Here is a 17,565-nt window from a genome sequence, read left to right on the forward strand (position 1 = left end):
GCAGGGGGCGACTCCACTGGTTTCAAAGAGAAGTCTGATTGTATGTAAGCTTATGAGAAAATGACGCCACTTCTGTCTTAATTGATGAGCTCAGTAAACAGTTTCCTGATGTGTTTATGGTCTCAGTCGTTAGTTTCAAGTCTTCTTCATCACAGCATGATGTTCATTCAGTAGATTATGGTCCCATTTACAGTGAAAAAGACGATGAACAAAACAAACATGGCGACAGCCGTGATGCCAAAAGGCTTCAAAAAGTTCCTCAAACGAACAGATGATGTCACGGTTTGAAAAAACTAAAACTAATAATCAAATACAACAAACAAAAGTGTGTCAACTGTACAGATTCATATGGATCCACAGATGATCAGCAGAAGCAGCTGATCTGGTTCATTCTCGTCCTTCTGGATTCAAAGTTCACTAAAAACTGCTGTGACGATTTTTGTTTCGACACGTCTGAAGCTTGAAATGCTGCTTTGGCTCAGGATGAGATTCTGACACTCAACTGTTTTGTCACGAATGCTTCAAAGTAGATCATTAACTGTGTGAGACAACTATTATACAGCAGCTTGAATCTTTATGAGAGTTTAGTTTGATCACTCCCGACTGTCAGTCAGCTGTTTTTAACCAGGAGAAGAAAAGTGAACAGAATCAGAGAAATATCAGCAAAGCCTGAGGAGCCAAGAAACATTTTACAACTACAAACTTTGATGTTTTCAAGTGTGGAGCAGGTTTTAACTGAGGCTCTGTTGTAAAAGAGGGAACAAAGTTCAGATTGACAGAGCTGCTCCTCGTCCTGGAGTGACTCACAGCTCCATCAGCCCTCCCTCTTCTTCCTCCTCTCACACAGCAGCTCCACTCTGTCACTATATTTCCTTGTTCCCTCCCCTTCATATCTACAGTCTGTGGATGGGCGTAACTGAGCTGACAGACCTCATTCGCTGCACAAACACACGTGTTCAGATCAGAGCTTAGACTAGTTTCAGTTATCAGGAAGTGAAGCTCAGACGGTCGTTGACACTGAGAGGTGAAATGGAGCAGAAAGCAGTTCAGCTGGACCGAGAGACTTTCTCTTGTTCCATCTGTTTGGATCTACTGAAGGATCCGGTGGCTACTCCCTGTGGACACAGCTACTGCAAGAACTGTATTAAAGACCACTGGGACACAGAGGATGAGAAGGGGATCCACAGCTGCCCTCAGTGCAGGAAGAGCTTCACACCGAGGCCTGAGCTGCTGAAAAACACCATGTTAGCAGTTTTAGTGGAGGAGCTGAAGAAGACTGGACTCCAAGATGCTCCTGCTGATCTCTGCTATGCTGGACCTGAAGATGTGGCCTGTGATGTCTGCACTGGGAGGAAACTGAGAGCTGTCAAGTCCTGTTTGTTCTGTCTGGCTTCTTTCTGTGAGAAACACCTCCAGCCTCACTTGGAATCTCCTGCTTATGGAAAACACAAGCTGGTGGAGCCGTCAGAGAAGCTCCAGGAGAACATCTGCTCTCGTCACGATGAGGTGATGAAGATGTTCTGTCGTACTGATCAGCAGTGTATCTGTTATCTCTGCCCTGTGGACGAACATAAAGGCCACGACACAGTGTCAGCTGCAGCAGAGAGGACTGAGAGGCAGAGAGAGCTGGAGGGGAGTCGACACAACATCCAGCAGAGAATCCAGGACAGAGAGGAAGATGTGAAGCTGCTTCAACAGGAGGTGGAGGCCATCAATGGCTCTGCTGATAAAGCAGTGGAGCACAGTGAGAAGATCTTCACCCAGCTGATCCGTCTCATGGAGGAAAGACGCTCTGATGTGAAGCAGCAGGTCAGATCCCAGCAGGAAACTGAAGTGAGTCGAGTCAAAGAGCTTCAGGAGAAGCTGGAGCAGGAGATCACTGAGCTGAAGAGGAAAGACGCTGAGCTGAAGAAGCTCTCACACACAGAGGATCACAACCAGTTTCTACACAACTACCCCTCACTGTCAGCACTCAGTGAGTCTACACACTCATCCAGCATCAAGATCCGTCCTCTCAAGTACTTTGAGGATGTGACAGCAGCTGTGTCAGAGCTCAGAGACAAACTACAGGACGTCCTGAGAGAGACATGGACCAACATCTCACTGACAGAGACTCAAGTGGATGTTTTACTGTCAAACCCACAACCAGAGCCCGAGACCAGAGCTGACTTCTTAAGATATTCACGTGAAATCACACTGGATCCAAACACAGCAAACACATGGCTGTTATTATCTGAGGGGAACAGAAAAGCAACATTTACAGGTCAACAACAGTCTTATTCTAGTCACCCAGACAGATTCACTGACTGGTATTATCAGGTCCTGAGTAGAGAGAGTCTGACTGGACGTTGTTACTGGGAGGTGGACTGGAGAGGAGGAGTTAGTGTAGCAGTCGCATACAAGAATATCAGCAGAGCAGGGAACTCAGAGGAATGTTTATTTGGATTTAATGACAAATCTTGGATGTTATATTGGGACACAAACAGTTATAACTTTTATCACAACAGTGTTGAAACTCCCGTCTCAGGTCCTCAGTCCTCCAGAGTTGGAGTGTACCTGGATCACAGTTCAGGTATTCTGTCCTTCTACAGCGTCTCTGACACCATGACTCTCCTCCACAGAGTCCAGACCACATTCACTCAGCCTCTCTATGCTGGAGTTTGTGTTTATGGTTATGAATCCTCTGCTGAGTTCAGTAAACTCAAATAGACTGAAGTCATTTCAGGGTCAGTGGGTTAAATTGTGTGTTTCATTCCTTCAGACTTGTTGTGTTTCCATCATTGTTGCTGAGAGCTGATTGTTGTGGCATTTCTTCACTGCACACAGATCAACCTGTCAATCAAACATTGTGGGCGGTACTTTGCCGCCTTCTTGTTGTTGTGTAAATGTTGGACTTTCTTCAGGCGGCGCTCCTTCCTGTGTCTGTTCAGCCACGGAGGCTCTCGCTGCTCCTGATGACTTCACTTCACATGATCATAATCAATAAGGAGATGCTTCATTATTTGCTTGTACATAGCTGAGATTCTGCTCCAACACACTGATTGTGTGGATGAAGTCAATCTGATCATGAAATCACTGAACAAGAGTGGTTTAACAGACTTTACTGATATGTTTAATATACAAGTTATTAAAGGGTGTTTGTCCTTCACTGTTTCATGTAGTCATATTTCTTCCACAAGGAAACTTCTCACGTGTAAATATTTATAAACGTCTGATTTCAGTAGGTTATATACTTTTGATAAGTTCTCAAAAATCTCTATTCCTTCATCTGTAACTATCTGATCATATCAGTCAAGCCTTTACTTAAACAGTTTTTAAAAGTATTGTCACTCAAAGTTGGTTTAAATTCCCTGTCCATTTATAATGTTAGGAATAATGGATTTGAGTCATTTTGAAGAATTGATGTGAGTAATTTATGATCTACATTTAATAAAGATATTGGGCGATATGAGGCACAATCTGTTAGTTTTTTACCTTCTTTATGAATTAATGTGTGTTGAGTTGAGCTGCAGGCCGCGCCCATGTCTGTCTGAGTGCATCAGGTATGGGTACGTCTCCCAGCCTGCAGGCAGCTGATTGAAGGAACCAGGTGAAGGTGATCTGGTCATCAAGATGTTTGGAGGCACTCGCTCACAGGACAATGAGGAGTGAGCAGCGTGTGAGAGAAATGGTTGGAGAGTCTGGACTTGGGGAAAAGAGACTGCAGGACTAAAGCTCGGTTCAAAGAAGGAAGAAGGAGCCGGTGAGCTTTCAGTTATGTGTCTGTGCTGCCTGCACTGTGGGCTGTGGACTAATTATGTGATGAAATGCAGGTTAAAATGTAAAGTGTTGAATAAGTTATGTGATTAAAATGCAAGTTAAGATGTTCTATATTTAATAACAAGTGGGTTGAAAACACAGTTAATAACATGATGTATTCAAGCTAAAAGTAAGTTGATAAATAATGATGTGTGTATTTACGGAAGTTAAAAGCTGACAAAGTTTGTAAGGTTAAAATCATCATCAGATTCTGCTTTAAAATTTATTTAATTCATTTTGGGTGTTTAAGTATGAGTATTTTCCTCTTATTTTCAAGATTAATTTCTAGTACTTTAAAAAATTAAGTATTTGATTTTGGGTTATGTTGATTGATTATGGTTTCTTGGGTTAGGGGAGACTGGGGACAGTTGCAACACTTTTTACATTACTCAGTTACTCAGAGACTATTTGGACTAGGCTCACCAAATCTTTGCATATTAAACCTACATCTGTCTGCTAAAGGCCCATACCATTTAAAGATGGCTACACATAACATATCAATCACAATATTTATTTGAATAGAGGAATTCAGACGTTGCAACTGACCCCAAACCTGGGGACAGTTGCAACACAGATCAGGGACGGTTGCAACATACCAAAAAAACATAAAATTTCACTAATTATCTTCTGCTTTTTGTCTAAATAAGCACAGTATACAATATTAAGGTATTTAATAAGTTTTGTTTTGTGTAAAACATAGGCCTACCTCGAGTCAATGTGCAGATGTTACCGAAGCTATAAAAACTCAATATATCATTTGGGACAAAAAGAATGGAATAATTTGCAACACAAAAAACATTTATTAAACATGTGAACAGACAGTGAACTGTTTTAGTGAACAAAATTCACATTGTTTTAAAGTTCTAGTGAATATAAACTTTGACTTTAAGTTTTATTAAAGGCACAAAAATGTTTAGAAAATAAGAGCGCGACACTCGCCTGTCCCCAAAAAATCTGCTGCCTTGTGAACAATTCCACCAGCTCCTGAACAATTCTGTAGAACCCAGAACATTTCTGCTGGCTCACAGAGAGAATTAAAAACAAAAGGGAATTCAGTCATTTGGAGTCACAGCTGTGACATGTGTAGACATCAGCCCCAGGTGTGCAATCTTTATGTGTCCAGGACTTGCACATCCAGCACTGCAGCCACACTTGCCTGGATTTGGAGAAACTTTCCAGGCAGACGATGCAGACATCTTCTTCCCCTTCAGAGTCTGATTCTTCTCTCTTCTTTTTCTTTGGTTTTCTTCACACTTTTCTTTGTGGTTTGCTTTTCTTCTATTCTTTTTTGCCTTCCTCTGTACAGATTATTATTTAATCACTATATGACAAGTTTATATGACACATACAACATACAACAATAACTAATTTCTCATGTTTGCTCCACAAGTTATTTGTTTATCGTTAGCATAAGTTTCTCATTATGGTTGCCTGTTCTGTTCATCATAAGCAATGAAATATATTAATTGTGCCTATTTTGAACTAAAAATCTTCAAAAACACGGTTGTGTGGTCTGTTTTGATATGACTAGCTTAATTGGCATGGGGACAGTTGCAGCCGTCCTCATGGTATCAGTCATGACAAAACACCATGTGCTAGCTAGCCACACTGACACATGTAAACCATGTCATTTGATAGTCAACAAAATAGTGATTTAAACTAGGTAGGTTTGGATTAATTCATACAAAAGATCAGGACAGTATGACAAAAACACAGCTCATGAAAAAAGCTACTTTCATACCTCCAAAACAACTTTGTCTTGATAGAAGCAGGACCAGATGCTCAATATGGCCTCTCTCTTCTTGGTGGGCAGAGGGTCTAACTGAGCATGTGCAGTGAGTGTCATCACTCTAGCATGTTTCTGATTGGAGAAATAAGGCTTGTTGCAACCTTCCCTTGTTGCAACTGTCCCCAGTCTCCCCTACATTTTTCCTGACCTTCTATCTGTGTTTGTGTTTAAGGTTTTTCACCTGGTATTGGCCCTGGCAACTTCTAAATAAAAAGAAAGAAAAGAAAGAAAGCTGAATCTTGGTCATTGACAATTCTGTCTCCGTTATTGACTTAATTAATGATTATTTTGGTCTTCCGTTACTTCTCGCAGAGTCATATATTCCAAATACTTTTGAATTTGAATTTCCATCTGAGTTTCCTGTGTTTCGGGAGTATACAATTTTTGGTAATATTTAAGAAATTATTTTGCTATTTCTGATCTTTTTCTATTTTGGGTGGCTGTACCTCAGTAGGTAGAGCGGGTCGTCTAGTAATCGGAAGGTCACTGGTTCGAATCCCAGCTGCATGTTGAAGTGTCCTTGAGCAAGATACTGAACCCCAGATTGCTCCTGATGAACAGTTGGCACCTTGCATGGCAGTTTCCACCATCAGTGTATGAATGTGTGTGTGAATGTGGCAAGTATTGTAACTTTGTGCGGTCAGTAGACTGGAAAAGTGTTATAAAAATGCAAGACCATTTACCTTCAGCTAATATCCCATCCTTGTCTGCAATAATGTTTCCCGTCTGTCATCATTAAGGGGGCATAACTTTTTTATCGTCTAGTTTCGTCCCCCTGTACGGGGTCCCCACCCTTCCCTTCCAAACCAAACAACTTAGTACAACTAACTGCCTTAGATTTCCTTTCCTGCTGATCATCTGTTTGAGCCAAATCCAACAATTTCCTTGTGTACGAACCACCTGAACAGGCAAAAACAAAAAAATGAGTAAAGATAATTGTAAAAGAAAATAGACAAAATAAAGAAAAGTAACGTGACCTCCATTGATGCTACCACCTCCCATGGCTAGCTTTGTGTTTTCCATGTGTACCAGATCACATGGATACTGGGGTCCTTACTAAACTGGAACCCTTCCCTTACAAAAAAATTAAAATAAAAAATAAATAAATAAAAAAAACATTTGCAGCACACGGCTGATGAGCAAGTCAACTGAGCCTACTTTGGCCCTCCCTCTTGGTTAATTTATCTATTCCTTCTAACTTAAATTGTTGACTGGCTGAGGACGAACACACAGTTGTTATTTACACAAACTGTATCCTTACTTTTGTGTTCTTCCTTCCCTCTCTCCTATCTTTGAACATCTTCCACTGCCCCCCAAAAAATAAATGACAAAAAAAAAAATACATGTGTACATATACATATATATAATTAAAAAGAAAAGCAGCTTCAAAAAAATAAATATGAAAGTCTACGAAAAAATGAAAGAACATACCTCTTTTATATTTCCAATTAATATTCATTTACAGTGTCTTCAATGTTGTCACTAAAACAAGTCTGTTAAACTAGTCATTTAAACTAAACATAATATTTTCATCCCGTTTTGCTAAAACTACCTTTCTCTACAGCCCCATACCCTCCAGACATAAATCCCCTTCGACCCTGAACAGAGTTGACACAACTAAATGAATAAATAAATAAATAAATAAATAAATACCTCACAGGGGAAAGAGAGAGAAAGAAAAATAAATATAGATAATTATTATAACAATTTAATACTGATGATGATAAAATAAAATAACGTCATTTCATTACATTACATGCATGATGAAGAGTAGATGACATGGCTCCATACCTTTATCTTTTGCTCGTTTCTCCTTTTCTTCTTTTCTCTTTTTCCTGAACTGGGCACCGGATGACTTTGTCCTCTTCTTATCCGTTTGTTTATTTGACACACAGGAATCAACATATTGCGCATCCCCCAACACCGTTAACCAAGAGTTAAGACTAAACCAATTCACCTCGTATTGTGATATATTTCACTATTTGACCAAACCCCGAAAAATAACATGTGAAACTATGGGCTTTTATTCACAATATTGTTATGACTGAAATGTGCTTCATGTGAAAGGAATTTTTGATGTGATTGACTTTAAACTATTAATTAACATTACTGGTGCACTATTAAATGAATCCCCTGCTTCCACGCCCCAGTAGGTGAACCCGTCCCTCGAACCGCCCCCCTTCTTCCACAAACTCTGTGTGAGACTCTCAGCAGCAGACGCACCTTTATAAAACAGAGGGCGCCCACACGGCAACATGACATCATTCACTTGGCGTGTAAATGAGCAATACAAAAACCGGAGGAAATGAATGCAAACGAATAGAAAAATAATAATATAATGTGTATATATGTTTTTTTTTGCAGGTGCTCATGCTGCCCCTCCACAAATAACGCCCTGGGCAGCTGCCCATGTGAGAAACCACCCCTGGCTTCGTTGTAAAAGACGGAACAAAGTTGAGATTGACAGAGCTGCTCCTCGTCCTGGAGTGACTCACAGCTCCATCAGCCCTCCCTCTTCTTCCTCCTCTCACACAGCAGCTCCACTCTGTCACTATATTTCCTTGTTCCCTCCCCTTCATATCTACAGTCTGTGGATGGGCGTAACTGAGCTGACAGACCTCATTCGCTGCACAAACACACGTGTTCAGATCAGAGCTCAGACTAGTTTCAGTTATCAGGAAGTGAAGCTCAGACGGTCGTTGACACTGAGAGGTGAAATGGAGCAGAAAGCAGTTCAGCTGGACCGAGAGACTTTCTCTTGTTCCATCTGTTTGGATCTACTGAAGGATCCGGTGGCTACTCCCTGTGGACACAGCTACTGCAAGAACTGTATTAAAGACCACTGGGACACAGAGGATGAGAAGGGGATCCACAGCTGCCCTCAGTGCAGGAAGAGCTTCACACCGAGGCCTGAGCTGCTGAAAAACACCATGTTAGCAGTTTTAGTGGAGGAGCTGAAGAAGACTGAGGATGTGACAGCAGCTGTGTCAGAAGTCAGAGACAAACTACAGGACGTCCTAAGAGAGACATGGACCAACATCTCACTGACCAGAGCTGACTTCTTGAGACATTTACGTGAAATCACACTGGATCCAAACACAGCGTACACACATCTGTTATTATCTGAGGGGAACAGAAAAGCAACATACACGAGAAAAAAAAAGTCTTATCCTGATCACCCAGGCAGATTCACTGGGTTGCTTCAGGTCCTGAGTAGAGAGAGTCTGACTGGACGTTGTTACTGGGAGGTGGAGAGGAGAGAGAGAGGAGTTGGTGTCACAGTCGCATACAAGAATATCAGCAGAGCAGGGGACTCACTGGAATGTAGATTTGGACACAATGAAAAATCCTGGATGTTATTTTGTTTCACAGACAGTTATGACTTTTATTATAACAAAGTCAGAACTCCCGTCTCCGGTCCTCGGTCCTCCAGAGTTGGAGTGTACCTGGATCACAGTGCAGGTATTCTGTCCTTCTACAGCGTCTCTGACACCATGACTCTCCTCCACAGAGTCCAGACCACATTCACTCAGCCTCTCTATGCTGGACTTCAGTTTAATCGATTGTCTTTTGGAGGCTCGGCTGAGTTTTGTAAACTCAAATAGACTGAAGTCATTTCAGGGTCAGTGGGTTAAATTGTGTGTTTCATTTCTTCAGACTTGTTGTGTTTCCATCATTGCTGCTGAGAGCTGATTGTTGTGGCATTTCTTAATTTCCTGACTTCCAAATTCTTCCTCCACAATACGATAGATCCAACCTAATGTGTTTGTTTTCATAATCTCATTTCTCTCTGTTATTGTTGGTGGGATCAGTTTCCATTTTTGTAAGTCTTGTTTAATTTGACTCTCCAAAGCCCCAAAATTATATTGATGAAGCTGATTAAAGTCAAATTGTCACCCCGCAGTATCTCCATTTATTGTGTTGCCATTTTAGGTTATATGTAGATCTGATAGTTTGTGATATTGACTGCCCAACTATCATTGCTTCTGATTTACCCATATTTAGTTTATAGTCAGACGTTGCACTGTATTGTTTTATTTCCTCCATAACTACCTCCAGGGATTGTGATATATTAGTTAGGTAGACGATCAAATCATCCACATATATATTGCTAATTTGTGCTCTTCTTGTCCCAATAACAGTCCTTGTATTTTACAGTTTTGTCTCATTCTCTCTGCAAATGGTTCCATGGCCAAAATATAAATCAGGGGGAGAGAGGGTCTCCCTGCCTTGTTCCCTGAAAAAGACTGAAAGAATCTGATATTATACCATTTACTCGTATTCATGTCTTAGTTCTATTAAATATCATTTTTAACCAGCTGATTAATGTGTCATTGAATTTACATTTTTAACACACCTCAAATATAAAAGACCAAACGCTTTTTCTGCGTCTAGCGTTGAGATAATCATTTGTTGTTTTGTCTTTAAAGAGTTTTCTATTATATTCAAGGTTCTTCTGACGTTTATCCCCCAGAGTTCTATTGGGGACAAAACCTGACTGATCAGGATTTATAATGTTAGGAATAATGGATTTAAGTCGTGTTGCAAGAATTGAAGTGAGTAATTTATGATCTACATTTAATAAAGATATTGGGTGATATGAGGCACAATCTGTTAGTTCTTTACCTTCTTTATGAATTAATGTGATAACAGCTGAATTCCAAGTATCTGCATATTGTCTGTTCTCCAGAGCCAGTTAAAGGTTTTACATAGCAGAGGTCCTAATAAAGCTTGAAATACTTTGTACAACTCATTTGTGAATCCATCACTTCCTGGACATTTCTCTTTTTTTGTCTTTTTGTTATAATATCATACAATTCTGTCTCCGTTATTGACTTAATTAAATGTTTATTTTGATCTTCCGTTACTTCTGGCAGAGTCATAGGTGTAGAATTGTGTATGGACCGTATAAACGTGTCCACACCAATATTAAGGTTGAAGGGAAATAAATGTGCCTCATGCGGCACACAAAGGGCTAAATCCTTTCCCACTTCAGCACCGCCTCCCAAATGCGTCTTTGAGACAGGTCTGTGTTCTGATTGGCTGAGCTCCCTGTAGGCTCCTCCTCCTCCTGCAGGCTGTTGAAGCTGTTTCACTTGCAGGTTTTGCAGAGTTGATGAGAGGAGGTCGACACTGTTCTCATGCAACACATGTCTGAGGATGTTGGGCAAGAAAAGAAAGGTGGAAGACATTAGAAGCTATTTCACCAAACAAAGTGTAAGTCACCTGAGGAAAATAGTCCCCCCTCATAGGCTGCTGCTAATGAATGCAAAACATTGTTTCCAACTGTTTTCTCACTCTTAATGGTGATTGATTAGATGTATCAGACAGGGTGGAGTGGCAGGGTCACAGCAGCAGGTGGACTTCAATAAGGACACGGTGGTTCATTTAATTTGAAGTGTGAGCTAGTTGTGATATTAAAAATAGGCCTAGTGAATACTGCTGATCTCCTTGGAGGTTTGAGTCGTGCTGTATCACTGCTCATAGCATCAATATTTTATTGATCAGGTGACAGAGGAACCCCGGACAGGTTGTAGCTCATATAGGGAAGATTCAGGGCTACAGGTAAATTTGACATGGTGCTATACTAAATGTTTTACTGCATATGTTTGACTGCTTATGTACAGCAGGTAAGTACAAAGTCGTACAAAGTTAATGTCAGGCTGGCATCATGTGTTATTTCATTAGTGTGCTGCATCAGGGAGAGGCCAGGTGGAGTTACAGGTGAGACCTCAACATAGTAAAACCAGGGCCGTAGCCAGGATTTTTGAAATACCAAGGTCAACATTCAGCAGAAACCAAGGACCAAGGTGTCACAGAAACGCTAAAATGAGAATCGAAATGACTAAGCAAATCAAATAGCTGATAGGAAAAGGAAAAGCAGCAGGTAAATGGAAATGCATTGTAAACACTAAAATCTTAAAGAGAGAGTGCACAGAAAGAGAACTGTTATGCTGCAGGCTAACATTGCCAGGGTTAATGTCTTAGCTAACAGTAGTTTGTTGGCTTCAAAGCTTGTGAATAAACATGCAGGGCCTTTCAGTTATAACTTGTCATGAACAAGTAAACGTTTGGGTCGCACAAATACATTTCTTTTTCATATAGTTACCTGTTGTTCAAGTAAAACATGAGAAATGTGTGTAAATCACGTATGATTTGTTGTTGACTAAATCTTGACTGAAATGTTAAATCTAGACTGAAACTATGAAGGACTAAGATCACTAAAATCTGACAGAACTAATGAAGCTTTTATGTCTACAGGTTAAGACTAAAATAGCTGCTGAAATGAATAATGCAGTATACAAGCGCTGTTGTTACAGACAAAACACTCTAAATGAAAAAGATCATTTAGTGTCCAGGCTAATTGTGACTTTCTATCACTTCGCTTTATTTCTTTAGTGAGGGTGGGTCATTTTTTAACCAGAGGACAACGGGCGTATACAGAATGTGGAGGGTTAACCTGTCATACATGTTCTACCAGTAAAGTGACAGAGAGCCGACACCCAAAAACAATACAGTGAATAAAACTCCACTGCTGCCTGCGCCGGTCTGATACTAACTACAGGGAATCTGCTAGATGTTCTCTCTGAACTATGAGTGAAGCAGAGTTATACACTGTGTACAAGGGAATCTATCTCCTCAAAGGATTTCTACAGATTTCCAAATACTTTGAGGAGTTTTCTTTTCGGCCAGATGATATCATCATCTCAACATATCCCAAGTCAGGTACGTATTTGAACTGTTTTCCAAATGATTGTGTACTTCAGGATTCGGGAATACCGTTAAACATGAACTACAATATGTGTTTGTTTTTTAAAATACATGTCTTAATGTAGTGTTATTTCACATTACCCTTCATGAGTATTTAACCAACACTCGTGCATTTCTAACTGAAGGTGTATTTAATGGGAGGAGTTAAAGGCAATATGAGCACTCCACTAAAAACCTGTGAATGAATGGAATACCATTAAACATGAACTAGTGTGTTTTTAAAAAAAATACATGTGTCTTAATGCTGTCAAACAGACTCAAGACTCACTTGTTCAGACTTCACCTCGACCCCTCATAGCATGAAATGTGAATACAAGACAGAATACTTGAATCGAACAAAGGCGCACAACACCTAATTTGTTGTTTTGTTCTAATTTGATTTGGAATGATTTATTCACTGTTGGACTGTTGAAAGTCTGCAGGAGGCTGAAATGATGAACTAATAAGTCAAAGAAATTCTCCTGTCCTGCTCTCAGGTACCACATGGTCACAAGAGATTGTCCCTCTGATAGTCAATGGAGGAGATCCCACCTGTCTCCAGTCTCCTAACTGGGATCGTGTTCCCTGGCTGGAGGATTACCCAAACTTTGAAGAGAGGCCATCTCCACGAATAATTGCTACACATATACAGTACAACATGATGCCACCATCTTTCTTCAAAGTGAAGCCAAGGGTAAATCTGGCATAAAGCTTGTCACTGATTACTATCATCATCATTCTTTTCATTGATGCAGATTCTACCTTTGGTGTCATACAAACAGCCATGTTAATGATGAATGTGACAACATCATTCCAGGTCATCAATGTCATGAGAAACCCCAAAGATGTGTTCACATCTACCATTCACTATCATGCGAAGGCCTCCTATCATGTCAGCCCAGGTCCACAGAACGAGTTTCTCCACAAGTTCCTCGATGGAAAAGGTTGTTCTCAAACTCATTCCAAGAAATTTGCTTTTTATCATAACACACAGTAAAGTAAGTGACAGTAACCTGAACTGCATTTCACTGATAGATGGATTATTGGAGTGTTTGTGATTTTCTTTCTCTTCTAGTTGCCTATGGCTCATGGTTTGATCATGTGAAGAGCTGGCTGAATGCTGAGGATAAAGAGCACATGATGCACATCTCCTATGAAGAGATGATAATGGTGAGACATTTAACAGTGTGCAGTAGCCTAGAGGTTAGAGACGCAACGTGTGGCTGGAGGGTTGGCGGTTCAAATCCCCAGACAGACAGGACTAATGTGGTTGTGGAAGGCAGTGCTTGCCCCTCCCTCATTACCACTGCTTAGGTGCCCTTGAGCAAAAAAGCTGTTGACCACAATTGATCCAGTGGAGCTGCTCAGCGGCCAGAAGATCAGACTGTGGTTGAGCTCTGATTCTCCACTTGTCCAACAGTTAAGTCCTTTTCCTTTGACTTGTTCTGCCTGAGTGTCTGCATCTGGGTTTTCGGGTCCTACTGCAGAAATTTTGTCCTGCTGATGGTGCTAGACAAAAGGTCTCTGGGGTCAAGGAATTTACAAATTATCCTCTGAGGACAATAGCCGTGTTGCCATAAAACATTTGTAAGAATATCACATGAGACATTTTACGAAAACTGCAAAATCCCCATAAAGTTTGTTCGTTGGCTTGAAGTGGATTTGGTCTTTTGTGAATCAGAGTTAATGCACAAATTGTTTAATGGAAACAGATTCACTGAATAAACTGTGACGTAGCGAACATTCAGCTCCCATGACTGATCAGCTGTTCACATCCACGCACCACGTAGCCTACACCGTGTCATGCTCTGACAAAATGAAGCTTTATGAAGCTAGTTAATTCGCTTTCAAAAGTTTGCTTAAAATTTGCTTGGTATTTTATGGAAACATGGCTGTATATGTCTGTATATTTCAGTGCATTACTTGTTGAGATATATTTCCACCTGAACCAATGTACCAACATCCTGGGAACGGACATTGAGATGGTGATATCTTACAAGTACCTGGGAGTTCACCTGAACAATAAGCTGGACTGATCACACTGTAGCAACATATAAGAAAGGTCAGAGCAGACGCTCAGGTCCTTTGGAGTGCAGGGGGCACTCCTGACTACTTCCTCCAACTCTGTGGTGGCATCAGCCATTCTCTACAGAGTAGTCTGCTGGAGCAGCAGCATCTCAGAAGCAGGAAGGAGGAGAATGGATGGAATTATGAGGAAGGCCAGCTCCATCCTGGGATGCCCTCTTGACCCAGTGCAGGTGATGGGAGGTGGGATGATGGATAAGCTGTCATGGCTGCTGGTGAAGGAGTCTCCCCCCCTGCAGGTCACTATCACAGCACTGGGCAGCTCATTCACTGATAGGCTGATACACCGTGAGTGTGTGAAGGAGAGGTATCACAGGTCCTTCCTACCTGCTGCTGACAGACTGTACAACCAGCACTGCTCCCAACAGACATCACATGTGCACTATATCATAAAATAACTCATTTCTCCGGTTTTTTTTTTTGTACTAACTGGACAATTTTTCATACCCAGATTTATTATTTATTCAACAACACACTGCCACACTGCTTATAAATACACAGTGTAAAACATTATTTATTTACAATATATATGAGTCTATTTATATTTCTTACTTTTTTTATTGTGTTGTTTATTTTGTATTATTATCATTGTTTATTACAATACTACTGTCCTTTGAAGAAATGTCCCCATTTGTGGGACAAATAAAGGAAATTCTGATTCTGATTCTAAACATATTTAAACAATTCCAATATCACAAGAATACACACATGGTGTGTGTGTGTCTGTTTATTGCAGGACCTGAAGGACTCTGTGTCCAGAATCGCTCAGTTCTTGGAGATACCTTTGGACGATGAGGTGATCGAGAAGATAGCAGACCGATGTCTTTTCAAGAACATGAAGACGAACAGCTCAAACTTCTCTTTGGTTCCTCTTGAAATTGATGACATGTCTAAGTCTGAATTCATGAGGAAAGGTGAGTTTCAACAGATGATTCATACAGTATACAGTCCCGTTTAATTTCCACTGTTATTGGGGGCAAAGTATAGAGCCAAACACACTATCTTTATCAAATTTCATATAAGCTGTTCCCTAAAATGGGGCCACAGGTCATTTCTTCAGTTGCACGATGATCAACCTGCATGTTGTGTTTCAGGAATTGCCGGAGATTGGAAAAACCAACTAACCGTGGCAGAAGCAGAGTACTTTGATGCAGTTTACAAAGACCAAATGAATGATGTCAAATACAAATTTGTATGGCATTAAGACACAACTCATGAATGTCATTCCACCATACAATGATGCACAGAAACCTGTAAAGATGATGCAGTTGGTTGTTGTTCACTGAGATGTTCTGACTGATTCTTGAGGTTTGTGGAAGCAGAAGATGATCTGAATACTGATAATGAAATTACATTAAAACCAACAATTTTCTGGTAAGTTCTCCTATTGTCCTTCAATGTTTTATCAATGTCTTGCTTTCGCTGAAGCAAGATGTTAAATATAAATTCATATGGGTTATATTATATATATATATTTATAAATATATATATATATATATATATATATATATATATATATATATATATATATATATATATATATATATATATATATATATGGGGGAACTGTATCACCTTTTCAGGTCATTAAATTGAAGTATAATTTTTAAACATATATTTTCATCAATTCCCATCACTTTGGCAAATCATTCCAACTTTGGAACAATGTTTGAGCAGAAACTAGTTAGGAATTAATACATAAAGAAGGGGTATGATCACTGGCAATTTGTAATTGCAACACTAATGTCAGCTGATGGTACATGATTGGCTGATGTTCCCAATGAACTATGGACAAAACACAAATATGATGCAGGATTGATGAAAACTTCAGCACCATTGGTTGTCACATCTTAGTCAGTCTTAGTGATTACAGACCTTGTAAAGCTCAATACCCACTGAATCCAGAACTTATTGAAGGGATAACTCCATTATTTGGTTATTCTGCCGTGTCCAGACTCACCATGTCGTACTCCTATCTTCCCAGTAAAATACACTCAACAGGAAAATCTACCTCCAACTTGCTGATTTGTCTGAGATTTAAAAGCAGTGAATGACGCTGTTCATGCCAGAGCACTGGTGGTTCTGTTTCCCCACACAATTCTGTCACAGGTACCTCATGAAAGCAAGTACTTCTCAGTTGTAGATGTAGCAAATGCTTTTTTCAGTATACCCAGTCCCGCCCTGAGTAATTTGGTGCCCCAGGCAAAATCTTAGACGGCGCCCTCTTTGCATCGCAGTCAATTTCACAATCAATTTTCATATACTTACACAGAAACTGCATGTATATATTCAAGATTTTATTTCTTTTAAGTCAGAAATATCAAAACTGAGGAAAGAAACAAGTGATAAAAATACAACATAAATAAGACATTGTGCAAACATATTATCTCTCAGCCTCAGAGTGCCGTCTCTCACTTATCTATTGTCAGCCGCTTTGCAAAACGACCTCCATCTCCTTCCATGTAGCCATGTGGGTATTGTGCTCCTGGCTATCCTCATGAACCTTCAGCAAGTGGCTTGCATTGTTCCAGTCTTTTAGTCCTTCTTTATTAAGTCTGTATTCTTTTGGAGAAAACATTTAGCAGCAGAAGCAGTGCAAGCTATCATTTCTGTTTGAGTACATCAGCCAGCTTCTTTTGATTTGTTCAGAATTGACTAAGACTCTGTTACAAAAGTCATGCTGACACTCTCCCATCTTTGTTTTTGGGAAATGTGTAACTGCTTTTTTTTTTTTTTTTGAACTGGCCCTCTGTGAACTAACTCTCATCTCACTTTGTCAGTTAGAAGAGATGTCCAGTCAGCTTTTAGTCCTGATGCTGTGTCTCTCTGCTGTGCTGAGGTAGAGGACAAGAGCACCTGATGCTGTGTCACTCTGCTGTGCTGAGGTAGAGGACAGGAGCACCTGATGCTGTGTCACTCTGCTGTGCTGAGGTAGAGGACAGGAACACCTGATGCTGTGTCTCTCTGCTGTGCTGAGGTAGAGGACAGGAGCACCTGATGCTGTGTCACTCTGCTGTGCTGAGGTAGAGGACAGGAGCACCTGATGCTGTGTCACTCTGCTGTGCTGAGGTAGAGGACAGGAGCACCTGATGCTGTGTCACTCTGCTGTGCTGAGGTAGAGGACAGGAGCACCTGATGCTGTG

General features: G+C 40.5%; 2 protein-coding genes across 4 annotated transcripts; both read left to right on the forward strand.

The window, feature by feature from the left end:
- Positions 1–1,029: 1,029 nt before the first annotated feature.
- Positions 1,030–9,490, forward strand: LOC115581428 (tripartite motif-containing protein 16-like). Of its 2 annotated transcripts, XM_030416487.1 has the most exons (2): positions 1,030–2,671; positions 9,164–9,490. In XM_030416487.1, the coding sequence occupies exons 1-2, from the start codon at positions 1,030–1,032 to the stop codon at positions 9,190–9,192; spliced, it is 1,671 nt and encodes a 556-aa protein (XP_030272347.1). In that variant the 3' UTR covers positions 9,193–9,490. The 2 variants fall into 2 exon arrangements, with proteins under 2 accessions (XP_030272347.1, XP_030272346.1); XM_030416486.1 differs by lacking the exon at positions 9,164–9,490 and having other exon boundaries at positions 1,030–2,832.
- A 2,647-nt stretch (positions 9,491–12,137) lies between these two features.
- Positions 12,138–15,800, forward strand: LOC115582069 (sulfotransferase 2B1-like). 2 transcript variants are annotated; one of them, XM_030417796.1, is made up of 7 exons: positions 12,138–12,313; positions 12,835–13,031; positions 13,155–13,281; positions 13,413–13,507; positions 15,159–15,287; positions 15,332–15,336; positions 15,517–15,800. In XM_030417796.1, the coding sequence occupies exons 1-7, from the start codon at positions 12,181–12,183 to the stop codon at positions 15,569–15,571; spliced, it is 741 nt and encodes a 246-aa protein (XP_030273656.1). In that variant the 5' UTR covers positions 12,138–12,180; the 3' UTR covers positions 15,572–15,800. The 2 variants fall into 2 exon arrangements, with proteins under 2 accessions (XP_030273656.1, XP_030273655.1); XM_030417795.1 differs by having other exon boundaries at positions 12,139–12,313; positions 15,159–15,336.
- The last annotated feature ends 1,765 nt before the right edge of the window (positions 15,801–17,565 follow it).

Source organism: Sparus aurata, chromosome 5, assembly GCF_900880675.1.
Source record: "Sparus aurata chromosome 5, fSpaAur1.1, whole genome shotgun sequence".
In the NCBI taxonomy this organism is placed as follows: domain Eukaryota; kingdom Metazoa; phylum Chordata; class Actinopteri; order Spariformes; family Sparidae; genus Sparus; species Sparus aurata.